General features: G+C 44.7%; 3 protein-coding genes across 4 annotated transcripts in view; 2 read left to right on the top strand and 1 right to left on the bottom strand.

Annotated features, from left to right (window-relative positions):
* Positions 1 to 823: 823 nt before the first annotated feature.
* virma (vir like m6A methyltransferase associated) lies at positions 824 to 15,040 on the top strand. Its single transcript, XM_056444718.1, has 28 exons — positions 824 to 908; positions 1,330 to 1,442; positions 2,821 to 2,907; positions 4,011 to 4,059; positions 4,144 to 4,306; positions 4,430 to 4,549; positions 5,006 to 5,224; positions 5,775 to 6,505; positions 6,802 to 6,939; positions 7,013 to 7,239; positions 7,340 to 7,867; positions 7,951 to 8,105; positions 8,195 to 8,277; positions 8,885 to 8,978; positions 9,456 to 9,844; positions 9,941 to 10,096; positions 10,186 to 10,421; positions 10,504 to 10,753; positions 10,848 to 11,065; positions 11,200 to 11,332; positions 11,629 to 11,769; positions 11,858 to 12,012; positions 12,332 to 12,428; positions 12,838 to 13,001; positions 13,128 to 13,477; positions 14,245 to 14,391; positions 14,526 to 14,612; positions 15,027 to 15,040. Exons 1-28 carry the CDS (start codon positions 828 to 830, stop codon positions 15,038 to 15,040), a joined length of 5,325 nt encoding a protein of 1,774 aa, XP_056300693.1. The 5' UTR covers positions 824 to 827.
* rnf41l (ring finger protein 41, like) lies at positions 14,761 to 18,810 on the bottom strand. 2 transcript variants are annotated; one of them, XM_056443691.1, is made up of 6 exons: positions 18,761 to 18,785; positions 18,443 to 18,649; positions 18,177 to 18,316; positions 17,177 to 17,339; positions 16,940 to 17,060; positions 14,761 to 16,378 (listed from the first exon to the last, which is right to left on the bottom strand). In XM_056443691.1, exons 2-6 carry the CDS (start codon positions 18,646 to 18,648, stop codon positions 15,974 to 15,976), a joined length of 1,035 nt encoding a protein of 344 aa, XP_056299666.1. In that variant the 5' UTR covers position 18,649; positions 18,761 to 18,785; the 3' UTR covers positions 14,761 to 15,973. The 2 variants fall into 2 exon arrangements, with proteins under 2 accessions (XP_056299666.1, XP_056299665.1); XM_056443690.1 differs by having other exon boundaries at positions 18,443 to 18,810.
* rad54b (RAD54 homolog B) overlaps positions 17,247 to 19,477 on the top strand; it is a 25,313-nt gene continuing 23,082 nt past the window's right edge. Inside the window, exons 1-2 of the mRNA XM_056443683.1 lie at positions 17,247 to 17,370; positions 18,863 to 18,942. The gene's annotated coding sequence lies outside the window, so the exon portion shown is untranslated. The remainder of the gene's footprint in view (positions 17,371 to 18,862; positions 18,943 to 19,477) is intronic.

Raw genomic sequence — 19,477 nt, 5'->3', positions numbered from 1 at the left:
TGGCTGAACGTTCATCGTTTTTGTAGAGCATCTACCTGTGTGACCACGTGACTCTCTACCTGCCCCCTCCCTCTTCGAGGTGGTTTACTGATTACGACGTGGCAGACCATGGAGTATATCTGTACATTCTTATGCATAATGCTTTTCAGTATTTTAAGTATCTTACTGTAGGACAATTTGCGGAGCCGGAAGGTATCAAGGATAAAATGGTTCCGGCCTTTATTAGGACAATACAAGTAATGATACATCTCGTTGAAAGGTTAAAGTACATTGACAATAAGGGGCGCCCAAACAAAATATAACACAGTATTTATAAAAATGTAATTAAATCCACACAACAATATTGCATGCGTGAACTGTTACCATATGAATACAACGATCAAGTGCTGGAATATTTATGTCGCCTGAAGTGTAAATACACGTTTACAATGTTTAATTTCAACATTTGAAAAAACTATAACTAAACGATTACGACGGTCAATGCAACTTCCATTTTCACCCTTGTTTCATAGTTAAACCTGAACACGTTATTATAGTATACACAATTATGTTATAACGATACAACTCCTAAAGTTATTACTCTTGTAGACTTTTACTTCCCCTCACTTTAACAACAAACATATTACAATTATCCAGAGGCTCATTACTGATTATAATATAAATAAATCAATTAATCAGGTAAAATAATTCAGACATAATTGTTTGTTTTATTTTCTCTTTAGAGTAGGCTAATATAAACATGTACATTTGTTTCGTTTGTGTCGGAGCGCTCGCGCTTGATCATACTCCGGAAGTGATCGCGAACCCGGAAGTGTACCCTTGGCCCGATGGAGAGCAAGAAAGCGATGGCGGGGGACACTACAACGGAGCTTCTTTTTATAGATACGTTTAAGCACCAGAGTGCAGAGGTAATTTATCTGATGCATAATCACCCTCTCACTACTAACCACAGAGCGGTCTGCATTAAATCCTCACATCACGTTTATTTACAAGGTTTAAAGATTGATGCTAAACTTCAAGCTAACGATGTCAACATCGCTAACACGGGCGGTTGTGTCGCGATAACATTCAAATTCACAGCTTTTATTCTTGACTGAATGTACACATTGTTATATTTAATATATTGGGTAAATGTCAGTGTGTTTACCTCATCACAAAACGACACGCCGATTTTTTTTTTGCACACTTGCGCATTTGGTTTATTCGTCAGCTTCATGGCTAATGCTAACCGTAACCATCGTTACCATCTAGTCTGTTGTCGTAGTTTTAGTGTGTGTATTTAGTGAAGACGTTTACGATGTATTAACGATGATGTTCAATGCACTTCAGTTAACCAACGTGGATGTGGTGCGGTTTCCTTGCGGGGTTCTGATCACAGAAGTGAGGGTCATTCCTCCAGGGATCAAAGCACACAGCAACATACCAGACAGCAGAGCATTTGGGTAAGAGCAGTCTTGCAATCTCAAACTAATACGGTAAATTGACAGATTTTTTTAGATCCACCTACAGCCATCAAATTGGATTGGATTGGATTCAATCTATTGTCATTGCACAGAGTACAGGTAAACATGCAACGAAATGTGTTCTCGGCATTTAACCCATCCTTAGTTATCAAGGAGCAGTGGGCTGCAGTGATGAGCCTGGGAAGCAACTGGTGGTTCAGTGCCTTGCTCAACGACACTTCGACTTGCAACTAATGGGGAGAGCGGGGATCGAACCGACAGCCTTGGGGTTGCAGGACGACCCCCTGACCCCACTGAGCTACAGCCGCTCCATTAAATGGAGTTTAATAAGGACACCGTGCAATAAATCGTTCCTTCCACTCAGTATAATTTCTTTTTAACTATATTAGATTATAACATGACCTATTCAAAATAAATACAGATACCCACACTTGAGGTATCAGAGACAGAGAGTAGTTGGATGTATCATCCCTTGTTGCAGGAAATCCTTAACCTCGTTGCCAATGATAGATCGCCTCCGGAGATGTGTGTGTTTGCAACAGATACCTGAGCTGTAAGTGTGTGCCTGTAGAAAAGTAGTTTGAAACCTGAGCTCCATTGTTGTGGAGCTCTGATTCCCACTGAGCCTGTTCAGTATGTGTGACATAATTTATCTAAACGAATGGGCTTAGGGCTATGTGTAGAGGTGTACCATGTGAATAAAATCATCTATGAGGGTTTCTGTCATATGTCGCAGTATTAATATACAGTTCTAATCAAGTGAATTGAGTCAAAATCGGCTGTGAAGCTGATTATGTCTGTTTTGTCTAATTTAAATAAACAAATATTTTATCATAATAGACATGTTTGTTGTGCTAGTTATTGGGTACACCTGTACACTCCAATGCAGACAAATACAACTGTTTGGCCAAAAAGTATTCTGAGTCTTTTAAGATACCTGTATGTGTTAGCCTTTTGTTGACACTGCCATAGAGGTCGTAGTTAGTGCTGCTCATATTCTTCCCCCTCTTTTGTGAATCAGGACAAAACAATTTAAACTGCTCTCTCAGTGATGCAGTCTAGTACAACATCACCCATAGGATCACAATAAGAAACATAAACTGCAGTCTCCAAATGTTCAGTAGTATCAAGAAATCCTGAACATTATGAATAAAAGATAGGATTTATGGCAGAGCCGTTGGAGTTGCATTGCAGTAGATTAGACAGGTGTACCTAATAACGTGGCCACTCGCTCAATATTGTCAAAACAGTTGACGACCCCTATGTTGATGTTTAACTTAATACTCTGAACATTCTCTGGATAAAAGGGGACTGAGTCATGATTGCAACATTAATGTGTGTGTTTCTGTGTTTCCAGAGAGACGTCGCCCCATGCCTTCCAGTTAGAGCTCTTCTTTAATAATGTCACCAAACCCAACAACGCCGCATTCCATAGACTGGGCAGGTCAGAATGAATTTTACTCTAACCCTTTTGTTTCTGTGTTACTTCCAACCTCTCCTCCATCTCTGTATTTCCTGATGAAGTCCTAAATGAGCTCACGGTGCAGATGTCTATCTCACCTGTAGAACCAGTCATGGTAGCGTCTGAGCCCGGTTCTCACACAGTGGTGAGTGCGTGTGTGCACCTGCACCCACACAGTCGTGTCTCTTTGTTCCCGTGCTGGCAAACTGGTCTCTCCAGAAACTCAACCTCACCCATAAAGTAGCTGAAACTGACACACAACTTTTACGTGGAATGATTGAGTCCAACATTTTTATTCTACCTTTTATAATGAGCGGTGTGAACAGTAGCACCAGAGCATTCACTTGTATTGAGAGGTGTCTATTGCGTAAGATTTTTTGAACACTGTAAATACGACACACCCAGGTTATTATCTCTGCTGGGTTAACTGGTCTGGTTGCTATTTTAAGTGTCTTCCAAATGTCAAAAAAAAATTACTGAAATGTTTGTGGACAAGAATCCTTCTTGTCAGTATAAGTGATCATCAGGATATAAATGATCTAGACAACCATGATAAGGCAGGTTTGCTTTTTAACATTTTGAAGATACATTTTTCATGGCGTTTTGCCTTCTGGTGACACAAAGTCACAGAGTGTGGGTGTTTTTGTATGACCTGACAGTGGCTCCTAGCCCTAGTTTATGATAACTCAATTTGCTGGATGATATTTGGTCCCAGAAATAATTATCTATGACCAGTTCAACCAAAGATGTAATCCATTTTCAAGTTGTTTAATCTAAATATTATTTGCAGAAGTTTGAAAATGCCTGGTAACTCACAAGAAAAAAGAATGTCGCACAGCACAACTGTGTTTTTTTGGCATATATTTAGATTTAACTTTATTGTCATTGCAAAGAGTACAAGTAATAGGACAACGATATGTACACCCCTTTTCAGGGTACTGGTAGGGCTCAACAACTCTTAGATTCAACTGGGTGACATGGCAGATTATTCAGTTATCTGATTGCTCCTAAACCGTTCAAGAATTTCTCTCGTGTATATTTACACTGATGTTTTTAATCTTCCCTGTGTTGCTTTCTGCCATCAGTCTGGAGTATGATGAGAACAAGTCCATTGTGTTCAGACCCAGTGGAAAGGTAAATAAATGTCCGTCCAGAAAGAAGATGATTTCTGTTTTTGTTGTTGATTTGTGAATAACTAAATCACTATTTTGCATGCAGGTGAACACAGACGGCCTGGTGCTTCGTGGCTGGTACACCAGCCTGACTATAGCAGTTTACGGGACAGCAGAGCGTTCACATGGACATGACCAATCCTCGCCCCCTCCTCCTCCACCCCCACCACCACAACAGCCAAGCGGGCCCAAGCGGGTCGTTAAACAAGGTGCTCTTTATTAAACAAAAACTACCTGGTGCTGTGGTCACTTTCTGAAACCTAAACAAGTAACATGCTCTGTTGTTTCATCTTATGTGCTTGTTAACATTTCAATCTACTGTTTGTTTTTAGAGTGGGAAAAAGATGACCAGTACAATGGTAGCCCACCCAGACCAGCCCCCAGAGGGCCTCGCACTCCACCTGGGCCTCCGCCCCCGGATGATGATGATGAAGAGCAGGTCCAAGTGACGGGTAAGAACCGCACACATCGGTCACATTATATCTGCCATTGTTGATCCACAATAACAGAGACACTGCTGTTGTTTAAGCATATATCAGGTTAATACTTTTATCATTTTGGATGTTTGATCCCATTTCTCTTCAATCTGTTTACACTAGAATTGGTTTATAATCAAGGTTATTAGTATTTTTGATCAAATCAAGTACCTCTTTGTTGCATGGTATTATGATTTTTGGTGTATTTGAAAATGCTGACGAAGTGTTCTTATACAGGTAAAGGGCACAACATGGTCACTGTGTTGCATGCTGATAGGCTGGCATTGTGTTAAACATATAAAAACACAGGTGTGATCCTGAAGCTGTTTTTCATAAGCAGGCTTTTACTTATCGAGATATTTTTCATGTTCGTATGTGACCTGTGGGTATAAAAGGTGAAATGTGTGCCGGTGTCCTTTGTGCCATTTACAGTCGGAGTGGTCAAAGATGAGCCAAGCGAGGGCCGGGAAGACTACCTGGAGGCTGTGTCCCCTGAGAGGTCCCTGCCTGCTGAGGAAACATACTCGGATGCTGAACAAGAGGAGGAAGGGGATGAGGAGGAAGAGGAGGAGGAGCAAGAGGTGGAAGAAGATGCACGGACCGAGGGAAGTGTTCCGGAAGAGGACGAAGAAGTGGAGGAGGAAGATGAGGGTGAGGAGGAGGAGATGGAGGAAGGTAGGGGAGTTATTTTGTGAGAGTAGGATGATCTGCAATCCCAAATGGATGCCCGGCCCTGAACCCCTTGGTACTGCAAACTCATCAGACTCCCTCGGGGCCACGGGTGCAGGGTCCATTTGGGACAGAGTGACAGTTGGAGAGCGGGCGTGGGCTCTGGCATGCTGCCTCCATCTTCATCCGCTGGGTGCTACAAACTCTTAGTTAGACCCCCCCCCCCCCCCCCATACTGTGGGGGTTTATGATCAACATTCATAAGCTGCCATGTGAAGGTCTACCAACACATCCTCACAGCCAGGGCTGATGCTTGTGCTGTGGTCACATCCTGCCTGTCAAACGAACCGAGCATGTTTGGAGTGATGCCGCTATGTGCGAGTAAGTTTGGCTGTGAATTTATAAATTAGCAAGAGAATATACATATATTTATATCGCTGGCCTCATTGTTATTCATTTCTACACAGACATTTTATGAATTGTTGAAGACTCATAAGTATCTTGTCCATAATAGATTTCTCCTCCCTCTCAGGTGATGACGGTTATGAGCAGATTTCCAGCGATGAGGACGATCTGGATAATGGTAGCTTCAAGTTGCCCACATTTGACATGGACTACACTCCTGAGGACCTGGCATCAGTCCCACCTGTCCAGTTTGACCCGTATGAGAGAGAACTCAGGCCCCTGCTCTACTTCATCCCTCCATACAAGACCCGCTTCGATACCCAGTTTGAGAAAGCCAGTGTGGAGGAGCCCAGGGACCCTGGTGGAACGGAAGCACCCGCAGGTGGAGAGGAGGCTGAGGCTGTCCGCCAGCTGAAAGAACTACTCGCTAGTATTGGCGATGACAGAGATGCCCGCTGGGTTACTGCTCTGGAACAGGCACCTGCACTTCTGGCCAAAGGGCTGGCATATTTAATCAAACGAGGAGAAGGCGAGATAGAGGAACATGTTGGAGTTTTAGTCAAATGGGCGCTCCAAGCTCTGAGTATGGAGATTGCTCTCACACAACCCATTGCCCTTAATCTCAGACAATTGAAAGCCGGTGCCAAGCTAGCATCACACATTGCAGAGTGTCCACAGGGCCTCTCAGTGCTGCTGCGTGAAGGGGCCTTGGGTGTGATGCTGGAGTTAGTCCAAGCTGACCATGTCTCCTCCACACTGAAGCTGAATATCCTGAGAGCTCTTGGGGCTCTGACCAGCGCTCCTGCCGGCGCCGAGGCTTTCCTCCATACGGGAGGGTCAGAGAAGAGTGGCTATCAGGTCAGCATCACAAAGTATACTAACTTAAACATTTTCTCTTCATCAACACTTTTGATATTATATACAGATTCTCTTCTATATTTCTGCTCTCGAGAATAGGAATAGTTACAGTCTGCCTCACAGACTCTCACTGATCTGCCTACCCTTTACCTTCACATAAAACACTGACTAGTTAAGATAAGATAATCCTTTTTTAGTCCCGCAGTGAGGACATTTACCGCATTACAGCAGCAAAGTTGAGTAACATGATATTTTTTTCCCTTCTTAATATCTGACTATCTGTATGTCTTTTACAGCGTTTAGTCCAGCTGTTCCTGCGTGAAGAAACAGTGAGGGTCATAACAGCTGGGAACACCATATTGCAGAAAAGCCACATGTACGAGATTCTGGTTGACCTGCAACGTGCAGCAGCAGCGTGGAGTGAACCCCAGCAGGTACACACACTCATTCTCTCACACATGATACTAACTGAATTCTGTCTGATTATCACGACTGACTCATTCTCAGGAGGAGATGGATGACGCTGACATCCCCATGGAGGAGGAACCATCGCTGAGCTCCTCTCCTGTGAGCGAGGCAGAGCTTGATAGGCTGGCAGGGGTTTTGGAGGAGTTGCATCACCTGCTAGAGACGGCCCCTTACTGCATGGTGCAGCCCCCTGGGAAAGCCTTCCCTACTACTGCTAGAATAACAGGACCACAGGAAAGAGACGATCCTTACCCAACACTGTATCGGTACGCTTAAACACGTATGACCCAAAACCTCACTATATAACACTATGTGTACTTTGGATTTGTAATAATGCATTAATAATGCAATTGTCTTCTTTCCCAGGTATATGCATGCGTGCCACTTCCTGGAGAGCACCGCAGCGGTGTTGTCAGTGGCTGCAGCATCTGGTCACTTAGGTGTCACCCTAGCTGTTCGAGAGCTCCTACGCTTCCTGTCGCTCACCCAGTCCGGTCTGCTCTTCCTCCTCGCCCAGCCCACTCCCACCAACCTGCTGCTGCGTCTCCTGGCATCGATGGCAGAAGCAGAGAGCGAGGAGACCACCTTCACGGTGGGAGAGGGAAGTGTGTCGGGGCCAGGGTTTGGTGAGGAGGGCTTCGGCGTGTGGCTAATGCAGTCGCTGCATGCTCTGCAAGGTGTCTCAGAGCTCATGAGCCATGTGGCTGCAGGAGGAGAGGGGGGAGCTGGGCTCGACGAAGGTGACAATGCAGAAGTGCTGGGAATGCTCCATGCGCTCTACTTAATGACCTTCACACAGACTGGTCGCAGTGCAGTGGCCCACATCCTCAGCCTGGACAACAACCTGTCGTGCCTGATCACTCTGCTCCAGCACCACAGCAGGGACGCACAAGGGTACAACCGTTTTCTTCTTGTCTCTTTCTGTATGGCTTCAGGCCCCTGTGTACTGACGACTTTGTTGTCTTCTTTTCTTTAAGTGAGGCCAAAGCTCGCAAATCAGTGACGTATAATTATGCCTGTATGCTGGTGTTACTGGTAGTGCAGAGCTCTAATGAACTGCGGATGATGGAACAATATGCTGCCCCTCTACTCGCCATCGCCAAGGCTGATGAGACCAATGCCAAGTTACAGGGTAGATACTCTTAGTGTTGCATGAAACCATCATGACATATTCGCCACTTTGTGTTTTTATTATCGTTTTGTTCTTCCTGTGTTCCTCAGAGCTCGGCAAATGGCTTGAACCTCTGGAAAAACTTCGCTTTGAGATTGGCAGCATTCCTACACTCATCGAATACATCAAACAGGTACAGGTCTCGACCTCAATATACAAACTGCTGAAGTGGAGACACATTTCCATACATTTTATTTTCTAATAACGGTTTGAGCTTTCATGTTGCCACATTACCGACAGCCTGTCCTAATAACTCCTGAGTCGTATTCAGTGAGTAATACATCTCTTCAGTTGGCAGTGTTTGGGTGGCTGCCAATGATTTGTCTATAACATTTGATTCAGAGAGTCCATTAATTCTTCAAGGAATCAAGGTCTCTGATCCTTTCTTGCATGCAGGTTCATTTGTTTTATTTAATCAAGAGTATTTGATCTTATTCAATATTATTATCAGAGGAAAACGGTACAATGCTGCCACCACTTATAACCATGCTGGTATATTCTGAAACGTATGTACCAAAACAAGAAGTCTGTCTTTGAGTCACGCACTCCACTATGTGTTTTCATCTACCTTTTGTACCTCGAAGCCAACAGAAATGCAGTATATATCTCTTTGAAATGCAGAGCTTCACCGACAAGTCTGACTGCTCAAACGTATACATGCTGAGTAGCATATTTAAGTCACGCTTTATGCAAATAACAGCGCTATATTTCATTTTAAATATTTCTTCTCTTGACTTCAGAATTTGGAAAATGTGTTGACTGCTGAGGGAACTGGACAAGTCACTGCTCTCAGGGTCCTTTGTCACATCGCCTGCCCCCCACCTGCTGTAGAGGGTAAAGACACCAAATGTGATTTCTGTAATAGTCCAGCTGTTGAATACAAAATACTTTTTCAGTGGTTACATTGACTTCTTTTAACTGGAAAGTTGAAATATATATATTATTATTCATGCTCTCTGGCTTTCTCCTGCAAGCATTTAAAAATTGTTTAGTGTTGCTCACCAAAGTCGACTGTGGTGTCGTTGAGGTCTAATAAAACCTGTTCAATAGGTATTCTTTACCTGTATTGTTTGCATCCATGTTTAGCAGCTTGCAGTCATCCTCTTCTTTGCTGGCACAGCGATAATCTGCCAATAAATGCAGAATATCGCTCCCCTTATAGATTAGTGGAGGGACAATTGGCAGCCATGTGCACTCGTAGCTACTCCTGGTCTTTAAGATGTAAAACTGATCACCATGTTCATTGATTTTTGACTGCAACAGTAACAGAAGAGACAACTGTTTTTCACCATGTTTTCCTCCTCTCTACAGGTCAGCAGAGGGATCTTAAGTGGAGTCTTGCAGGGGTCCAGCTGTTTTCCGGCGAGGGTCTGGATATGTGTGTGCGAGTCTTACAGAAGCTGTGCAGCACGTTGCTGCAGCCATGGCGTGTGCACGGACACATGGGCCCCACGCCACAGCGCTGCATGATCCTTAGTATATGCATCAGCACACTGCGACTGCTGCGCACCATGCTGATGGAGCTGCTACGCGGGGGCGCTTTCCAATTCAGGGACACTCGCGTGGCCAGTGTGTTGGTGACGCTCCACATGATAGTCTGCTCCATCCCTGCATCTGGACGCCTAGACGGAGAGGAGACTCGAGTGCAGGCGCTCATCGTTGACGTGCTGCTCACCTTCACGCAGGGTGTTAATGAAAAGGTGTGTGAGTGAGATAATGTAAAGGCATGTTTTGTTAAGCCAAGAAATATTGAGCAAAAAGTCTCATTCTTCATCAATTTGTGGGTTTTGTTCTAGGTGACTCATACAGAAGAGACTCTGGCCAGTAACACATGGTCTCTGATGCTAAAGGAGGTTTTGGGCTCACTGCTGAAAGCTCCAGAAGGTCTGTTCTCTGGTTTGACGTTGATGTCTGAGCTCCTACCTCTTCCACTGCCCATGCAGAGCACTCAGGTAACTACTGGTCCCCCATCTGCCCTGTACTTAATTTCACCATCTGATGATTGAAAATGATAAACATTCATGGACCTTTGGCTCTGTAGTTGATATCAGTCCAAGATGTGGCTGTAGCCTTAAACACAAGGAAGCTGTGGAGCATGCACATACGGGCTCAGTGGAAAGTGCTTTCCGAGGCGTTGAGGTGTGTGTGCGCCACTAGCTGCCCTCCCCTCCTGGCCATGCTGAGGAGACTGTGTGTTCAGCTGGCGGACCTGTCTTCACCCACAGCACTACTCATCAAGAAGACCCTGTTGGAGCTGCTGCTGGAGGAGCTGCAGCCGTGAGTGAAGAACACAGATACTCGGTTGTTTGTGTTTATGCTCTGAATTGTATTTTAAGTGTATGCGACGTGCCAACTGCAGGGCGGAGGGCAAAGCCGTGTGCTGGGGCCAGGTCCTGCGTCTGCTTTCTTTGACGGATGCTCTGGTGTCACAGAAAGCTTGTAAGAGCGCAGCACTGCACCTTCTGTCCGGGTCCGTGTCCGGAGATGAGCAACTGGCCGACCTGTTCCCCTTGCTGCTTGCTTTGTTGGTTCCTCCAGCTGACCACTCCTTACCGCAGCAGCAATGCAGCGAACTAGTGGGGACAATATTACAGTCACTGTGTGACCAGGTAAGCAGTATATGAAGTCAAACCACATTTGTAAACAAGTCCTGAAGGAAGAAAAGGCAAAGTCTAAAAATATATGAATCTCCATTTTCACCAGGATATTTCTCTGGTGGTTTCTCCACCCGGTGAAAACTGTGGGTCAGAGGCTGAGCAGCTGGCCAATGCACTTCCAGGGCGTGAGATGATGCCCTTGGTGTGCAATGCCTTGTTGGAGGTTTTGGGGAATTCAGAGAGCAGTATCCCACTCCTCCTCACCTGTATCAGGACTTTGACATTCCTCACCGAGCACGACTTTGGACTCTACCACCTCAAAGTGTAAGTGACAACTTATTCTTGTTTCTTGGCATTTACCACTGTCTTTCCTTATAACCTCTTCTTTTTCTACCAGGCATAGGGTCCCCTTCTTCGTCAAACAAGACGTTGACTAAATTACTTAATCTCTGTTTCAGAGCTCTGAAGAAGTATGCCACTGGTCTATGCTCCCTGTTGAAGAGATTGGTGTTGGCCTTCAACAAGGACTCGGCAGATCTGCTGTCGGCTCTTCTTGACTTCCTGAGACAGATCCTCAACACAGAAACTATGGTCAGTACCTGGTTTTATTGGCTGGTTTCACATTGTACATTTGGTACATTTGTACCACGAGTATACATGCTGTCAAACTTTAGAAAATATAAAATGTTTGTTGGAAGCAGTTGGATCTTTAAAGCTTGCTACAGCTGATTTCTCAAGTTTTCATGCTTATGTTTATCCTAAAAAGTGTGTAAAGCCTGAATTCGTAGGGATGTGGGAGGGGCGTCTAAATAACTAACTGTGCAAGACTTTTGAACATTGTATGTGATAGTTGGATTTTATTGTTGGGTCTCTCTGTTGTAATCCAGTGTGTAGATGAGCCACAGGGGTCCGGCGAGGAGCCTGTCTTCGTTCCCCCCCGGTTGCTCACTGGCTTTGAGATGAGAGCTCTACTGCAATGGGAGGAGTCTGAATCCCATCCACTCCCTACTTTAGAGAAACAGATCACGGTACAATTGTTGCACTTGTGTACAGTTTTTGAAAAGTCATTGTTGACGCTGCCTTGGCATTTAACAAACTCTGTAACTCTGTCTGTAGAAACTGTGTAAGGAAGATGATTCATTGGAGACGATGTTGGAGACCGTGATTGTTCTGAGGCAGACGCTGGAGACGGCCACAGACGCACCTCCTGCAGCTGACACTGAGCCCACTCTGCCAGCGCCCGAGGCGCTCGGGGCCCAGTTTAATCACAGGTGCAGTCCTCGGATAAAACCAAATGACTTGCATCACGTTAGTTTTTCTCTAGCAACCTTTTCATCCTCTGTGTAAATTCAGTCATCAATCGCAAGGAAGCACTTACCATTCCAGCCAGGGAAATGTACCAGACAGAAAGATTACCTAATATTCATAACCCAATGTTGTGAACACAAGTTATATGCACTACATATATACGTACTATATGCTCTCTGAACTAGAACTAAACCTATTAAAGATAATGTACTTATATTTTTGATTAATTGTTAAGTGAGAGGAGCCAACTGGATGTGATCATAATATATCATTCCTCTGTAGGACGGTGTTCATTCTGTCTGAATCTCTGGATGAGCAGCTGAAGACTCTGTGGTTCTCTCCCTTACAAACTGATGACATTGAAGCTGACCTTGATATGGTAAGTGTTTATGTGGACATGCACTTTCAAGGCACCCTGGCAAAAGTTAGATTTCAGATTGTAGTATCGGTAGTAATAAGTCAACGTATTGGCAGCAAGAATGTTATAATGTGCTTACTGCAGACTAGAATAACTCCTAGTGAGAGAAACTGGTTTGAACCAGAGGCATTTACAAATGGAAGACACCGATTCATATTTATCTTCCTCTCAACTTCACTGCAACTTAATGGAAGTTTGATGCGTCGTTGATGGGACTTTAAATGTATTTTGATGATTAATTACACACCCATGAAGACAGAAATGTGATTGTTGAATCTTATTACACATAATAATGTGCCATTACAAAGCCCTGTGTCTGTGCATGGGGATGGACAGTATGTCTGTGATTGCCACTTTGTCTGTGTGGCAGATGACGGTGGATCTGGTGGGTCTGGCTCAGGAGTGTTGTCCAGAACTGGACCTGAAGGTAGAGCTGGAGCGCTCCTTCATGTCTGAGCCCTCCTCTCCTGGTGATTCGAAGGCTCCAAAAGGCTTCCGACTGGGCAAACACAAGCATGAGACGTTCATCACGAGGTACAGTCACAGCGTTTCGTGGCATTTTTATGTCATATATTTGTTCTGTATTCATTGCAGAGAACTAACATCTTGATTCTTGTTTTAATCAACCAACTGAATGTCATCCCGTGCCTGTCTCTGCAGCGGTAAATCAGACTACATTGAGCCTGCTAAGAGGGCCCACATAATGGCTGCTCCTCGCGGCCGTGGAGGTCGAGGAGGGTTTGGACAGAATCTCTGTCGACCCCATGATATCTTCCGCCAGCGCAAACAGAACACCTCCCGTCCTCCCAGCATGCACGTTGATGACTTTGTGGCGGCGGAGTTTAAAGACATCACGACCCCTCTTGGACTTTTGCCCCCTAAACGGCCCCCCAAGAGCTCCCCAAAACCCCCAACCAGAGGACTGTTCACTGGTAACCGAGGCAGAGGCGCCTTCCACAGCCAGACTCGCTTTTTCACTCCCCCACAACCTAAAGGTGTACTGCTGTCAGGTACGTACACACAGACACGCCACACTATTGAATTACCACTTGATAAGACCTGTGCTTACCATCCTCCAGGTCAGAGTAGTTAAAGGACTTGGAGCTTCAGCTACAGTCAATACATTATATGTATGAAGAATGCTCAGATTTTCTCTGTTGTTGATGAATATCGTTGCTGGTGCAACTGAAATGTGTGACTGCACGGATAATATAGAACATTAAAGTTCATTCTTGTCCTTGAAAACCTGATGAGAAAATCTTAACCTCTTACTAACTTTATCCAGACCGTAAGCTCTAACTCGTAGTCTTCATCAGTTTGTTCAGTTGTCATCACCTTTAATTTGTAGTTAATTTGACGTTCAAATACAGCAGAAAACGTATATAATGTTGTCAGGAATAACCCGACAAAGTCCGGGACTTATTTCCATCTTGGTCCCTGATGTTCCATCTGTCCACCCTCGCCACCACGAGATGGAAACAGCTGTTGAATGTCAAAAGCAGGAGACGCACAGCCCCAAAATGTCACATCCCATCATAATCCCCCCATACCTTGTATGGATTATTTGTGTATTAAAAGATTCAGTCTTGGGTCAAGTGACAACTGAGCAAACTGGGCACGAGATGTGATGTAACTTCTGAAATAAACTAGTTAGTGAGCCTTGAGTTAAGATGTATGTATGGTGTAAAAGGTGTGTATTATTGGATTTGGGCATACTGCAGTTCAGAGACACTTATTGGCAAGTAGAGGGAGCTAAATCCTGTATTTGGTGCTGTAGGAAACTACCCTCGCAGAGACGGAGGCCGTGGTTCATCATGGAGCGGCCAAGTTCCAGCTGTCACTCACAGAGGAACCTACAGTGAACCGCACGGAGGCCAGAGCAACTTCACACGTGGACCGTTGCCCTCCAGACAACTCCCAGCAAGTATGGAGCGCATACCAACACACACTCTTTGTTGATTTCTAAACACTGAAGAATTTTAAACACTAAGGTTAAAACACTGTGTTTTTGTCTCTGTGTTTTTGTCTCTGTGTTTTCCCTCCGTCTCTGTTTGTCAGGCGCATATCGGATGGCTCCACGGGACAGAGTCCCGAGAGGAAGAGGAGGCGCTGGGCTGTCTTGGCTTAGTGGAGGAGGAGGTGGTGGCAGCGTTGGAGGAGGTGGTGGAGGAGGAGGAGGAGGTGGTGGTGGTGGAGGAGGAGGAGGAGGTGGGGGAGGTGGTGGAGGTGGTGGAGGTGGTGGTGGTGGAGGAGGTGGAGGAGGAGGGGGGAGAGGATCTCAGGCGAGCAAATTCAGTGGTGGTGGTGGGGGAGGGAGTGGAGGTGGGAGGGGCCGACATGTTCGCTCCTTCACCAGGTAAAGTCACCTGGGCAATGACTGCAGCCTCTCACGGCAACATATGGACCAATCAGGATATTATGTATACCGTCTCCATGGAAACATGGTGGATGATGTCGCAATGACTTAAAGACTCTGTTGATGTTTTATGTTTTGTTATCATGAGTTGTATTCAGAGAATAAAGGTCATCGTAACTCTTGCTCACACTTCTGACTTTTAGCAAATAACCGATGAGCTGATGCAGACGGTAACTACGGTAACCTGTCAAACAAGCTTTCTTCAGAGCACTTATTGTGTCAAAAAAGTGCCACGTGAACAAATGTTCAACTGAATATCACTAGAAGGACAAAATGACATGGCACATGCCAAGAATGTTGTGTGAGAAGACGAGTGCAGCCTCAAGTGGCCATTTCAAACATTTAGGGATGGCTCCTTGTGTCTAAGGACGGAAAATGTTAACAGACTAAATATTTGTGAGACAAAGGGGGCATAATGTACAACACAAGTTAACCTCCAAGTACATGCCGTTGACACCTACAACACTTCCAGGGAACCACACTGATGTCATAGATTATATTGTCAGTGCTGTCTGCAGTCCTCTCGTCACGGGGAGACTATTGCAGACAAAACATTTTATTTCCCCCACAAACAGTACGACACAGATAAGATAAAAGCTCAGCCAGCTGGCCTCCAAGACTTTGAGTTGTTTTTCAGGACACTCGACCATTTAACAAACCTTTTCAAAGGACACAATTCTGCATCAGATGGATCACGAATGAGGAAACGTTACTTGAAGTAGTTTTTTTTTTTTTTTAACCTCTGGGATACAAAATCAAAGCGACATTACTCAATGTGTTTGTAGATCTGATCAGTGGAGAGTACAAACGTAATTATTGTTTAGCCACTTTTACATAAGCCTACAGTCAAAAGATTCTTTTAGTTTGTAGCATTACACAAAACACATGGTTTATCTCACGGCAGACTACTTTTCTCTCTTATTCAACAGTTAATTGAAACTGATTTGATGAAAATAAATTAAATCGCATTCCAGAAAATACAGAACAACTGTAAACCCCTTGTTTTCATTATTGAACTGTTAGTCAAATATTACAAAAATAAAGCATGAATCTTTTCTGGTTTGCCTAATCTCCCACTGGTCCGGTCTCGTCAGATGACCGTCACCTCCCGACTCTTCCGCTCGATGCAGTCGAGCGTCAGGCACCTGGTCCCACCCTTGCGCGTCCCCTCTCCCAGCTGAGGTGATGGAGGTGGACCGGATATATTTATGGCATGAGCAGAATGCAGAGACAGACTGGAGGCATACAAAGACGCCTCCCTCTGCTTGTGTCGTGTCGGCTCTGTGTGCAGCTCCCGTCCAGATGTTTGCAGAGCTTCCTGATGCTGGTCCCTGGATGTCTGTTCAACAGGACGATGACTCCTGGTTGGCTGCATGTCTCGAAGGAGCTCCAACAGTTCCCTTTTCTCCAGCTCCGCCTCTGCCAGCTCCTGTCTTCTCAGGCGCTCTGCTCCCAACAAGGCCCGCATGTCACACATCACACAGAACAACTGACCCTGCACAGTCAGAGAGGAGGCGGAGTCACTGAACATGCATCATCATGCTTCACAGCGTAGGCTTTTCTGGACGGATTTTCTCCAACGACTGAAAACACTTTGAAACAGACATTAAGAATAATTACATTTTAAACTTTTAAAAGATTAAAGTCTCTAAAGTTAGACATAAAATATATATTTAAAAGTAGCATTTCCCAGAAAACTGCTGATGAAGATCTTGTGATGAACCTCTAGAATCACAACTGAATCAACTTTTCCTTCAATGTTTTTTTGTTTCTAATGTATTTAAATGTACATATTTTATTGACTAAATCTTACAACGGAAGTTATTTGTTATTTATGAGGTAATCTAATGTTTCGTGTGCTAATTATGCAAATAAATAGCCACTATGAGATTCAAGAAACAAAAGCAGATAACTGGTTTTTTTATGTATTACTAAAGCTCTATTTATATATTACTATACGCACAACTAAATGTCCCAGTACCTTCAATATTTACTTCAGCCCTGTTGTCACCTTAAAAATTGAGAAGTTAAATACACGAGAAGGACTGCAGGTCACCTTGAGCTCCTCCACGACATTCTTCAGCTGCGACTCCTTCTGCACCATGTGTCTCCTCTGAGAGTCCAACCGAGACTCCATCTCTCGCCTCACCTCCTCCAACTTGCACAGCATCTCTGCCCTGCCATAAATATTCAGAGACAAATTTACGATCAAAAAAAATGTCAACTGTAGAAAATCCTCCCTTTCATCAGGATTTAAGAGAGTGGGGACATTTTCACAACCACACAAACACACCTGAGCATCTCCACTTCTGTGCGCAGCTCTGCAACACAGTTATGCTGTGATTGGTCAATGGAGAGGAGGGTGTGGCCACAGCCGTTGGGACACTCCCTGCTGCGGAAGTTACATTCGGACAGGTGAGCCTCCAGACCACGCCTCTCTACCTGCAAGGAACAACCTGATGGGACACAGAAGGACTCAATGTATATGTAAGTGTTTTCAGAAATAGCTTTAAGTAACAAAGTTCGTACAAATGAGTGGAAACAGTTCCAACACACTTGTAGAAGTGCGGTCACTCGACATTACTCATAGGTCTAATTAATCAACCACGGTCACAGATCCAATAGGAAGATGCCCAATTAACCAATTCCTCTTTTATTTAGAGGTGCTTTTCAAAGTTGAGTGTCTTCTTAAGAAAGTTATCTCAGAATTCCTGACAGGATTAAGAGGTCTGACTTCATTTCACATTCGATGGAAGAGACTCATTGTTTTTAATAACTACTGATGATTTGTTTCCACCCTTGAACACTTAGACTATCCCAAATGTTGTAATCACTGCACTCTTTCATATTTGATCAAATTCAGTAACTTTTCACAGTCATAGATATATCAGATTCAATCTTGTGTAAAACTGTATGTTGCTGATGTGCCTGGAGTACGCAACACTGCAAAAAGCCACACTGCATGCACACGCTCTGTAACTACCTACCACAATGGTAACATATGTACTCTCCACCTGCCAATGACAGGTCACAGACACATTGTGAGCACAAGAGCACATGCTTGTAAATGCATACACACTTTTAAATTCTCTGTGTGAGGTCTCTGGGAGCTGAGTAAATCCCATATGGGCAGAGGAGGTAGCCATGACAACAAAAGAGCCACCTGTTGCAGCCACACACAGGTGTCATGTTACCTTTTATACACACATCCACAATGATAACCATTTTAAGAACCGTACGAACACTTCCAATAAACACAACAAATGACACGTCACATTAACTCGATGTTGTACCTGTGGTAGAGCAGACAATGAAGGCAAATTCACACTCGTCCTCGTGTGTGTGCAGGCTCTCCAGGGAGCAGACCACCTCACAACCCTGCCCTGCATTCACACACCGTATCTGCAGGCGGTTCAGGTCATTACGCATGTACCTGTCATCAAAACCAGCGTCAGAGAGCAGGACACGTGTGCATGGGACCACTGGATAGCTGGAACAACTTTGGAGTAAACAGTTACAACGAGGAGATCATAGAAGGCACACATATGCAGAGACAGACCTGTATAGTGGTTTGAGACTGCCCACATCCAGTGGGAGTCTGTCCTCAGGACAGGAGTGGTGATGGACCAGCCAGCTGCTGATGCAGGCGCTGCAGTAGGCATGTTCGCAGGGCGCCTGCAGGGGGCGCTCCAACACGTCCCGACACACACAGCACAGAAGACCCTCATTCACATAGCCCACAAAGCGCTCCAGATCATAGCCCATCCTAACCACACACAGATGAGACAACATTGAGAACAATGCACACACACAGGGTTGTCTCATTGGTTTCTTCTTTTTTTGGGATTATTGACTAACAATATACCAATACCCCTACCTGACAAAATGAATTAATCCACCTATTTCTTCTTCTTCTTCTTCTTCTTCTTCTTCTTCTTCTTCCCTTCTGTTGATTCCCACTTTACTTGTTCCCCCACAGGTGGCCTTTCATCTTACTTCTGAACTACCACTAAGGTCTTTCCTTCTTCATCCTCTCTCTTGACTTGTTGCTCCATCCAGGTGAGGGTCTCCTTTCCTGAAAGCCCTCCCCTACCCTCAGGAGTGCGTCTCCATGGAGAGGTATCCCTGACACCACGGTTCAGGGCACAGGCAGGCAGCTGTCAGACGAGATCAGATCATAGAGACCGAATTACAGGAGAGGAGACATCCACAAAAAACAGATACATTCTGCAGTGTTGATGAAGCTAAAGATTGTGGTGCCTTCACAGATTACCGCTGTCCTACAACTGTTTCTATCTCTGTTAATGACCCACCCAATCCGAGGTTTCTCTCTTGCCCTCTGGATGTGGGATTAACATGGATTACACTCTCTCTCGCTCCCTGATTGGATTACAGAACGTCAGATGACATAAACTATCAGATCACGAATATCAAAGAGTAATTTTAACAACTGGACTCATCCTAGTCCTGTTATAATGTCTGCACTTCAATTAACTCAGTTGTGGAAGAAGTATTCAGACCCGTAACTGCTGTAAATAAAGTAAAGAGCATGTGTGTTTGTGGGGCTTTGTGGGTGTGGGTGACACTTTTTTGT

Source organism: Pseudoliparis swirei, chromosome 22 (genome assembly GCF_029220125.1).
Source record: "Pseudoliparis swirei isolate HS2019 ecotype Mariana Trench chromosome 22, NWPU_hadal_v1, whole genome shotgun sequence".
Taxonomy (NCBI): Eukaryota; Metazoa; Chordata; class Actinopteri; order Perciformes; family Liparidae; genus Pseudoliparis; species Pseudoliparis swirei.
This window is presented reverse-complemented; position numbering and strand designations above follow the sequence as displayed.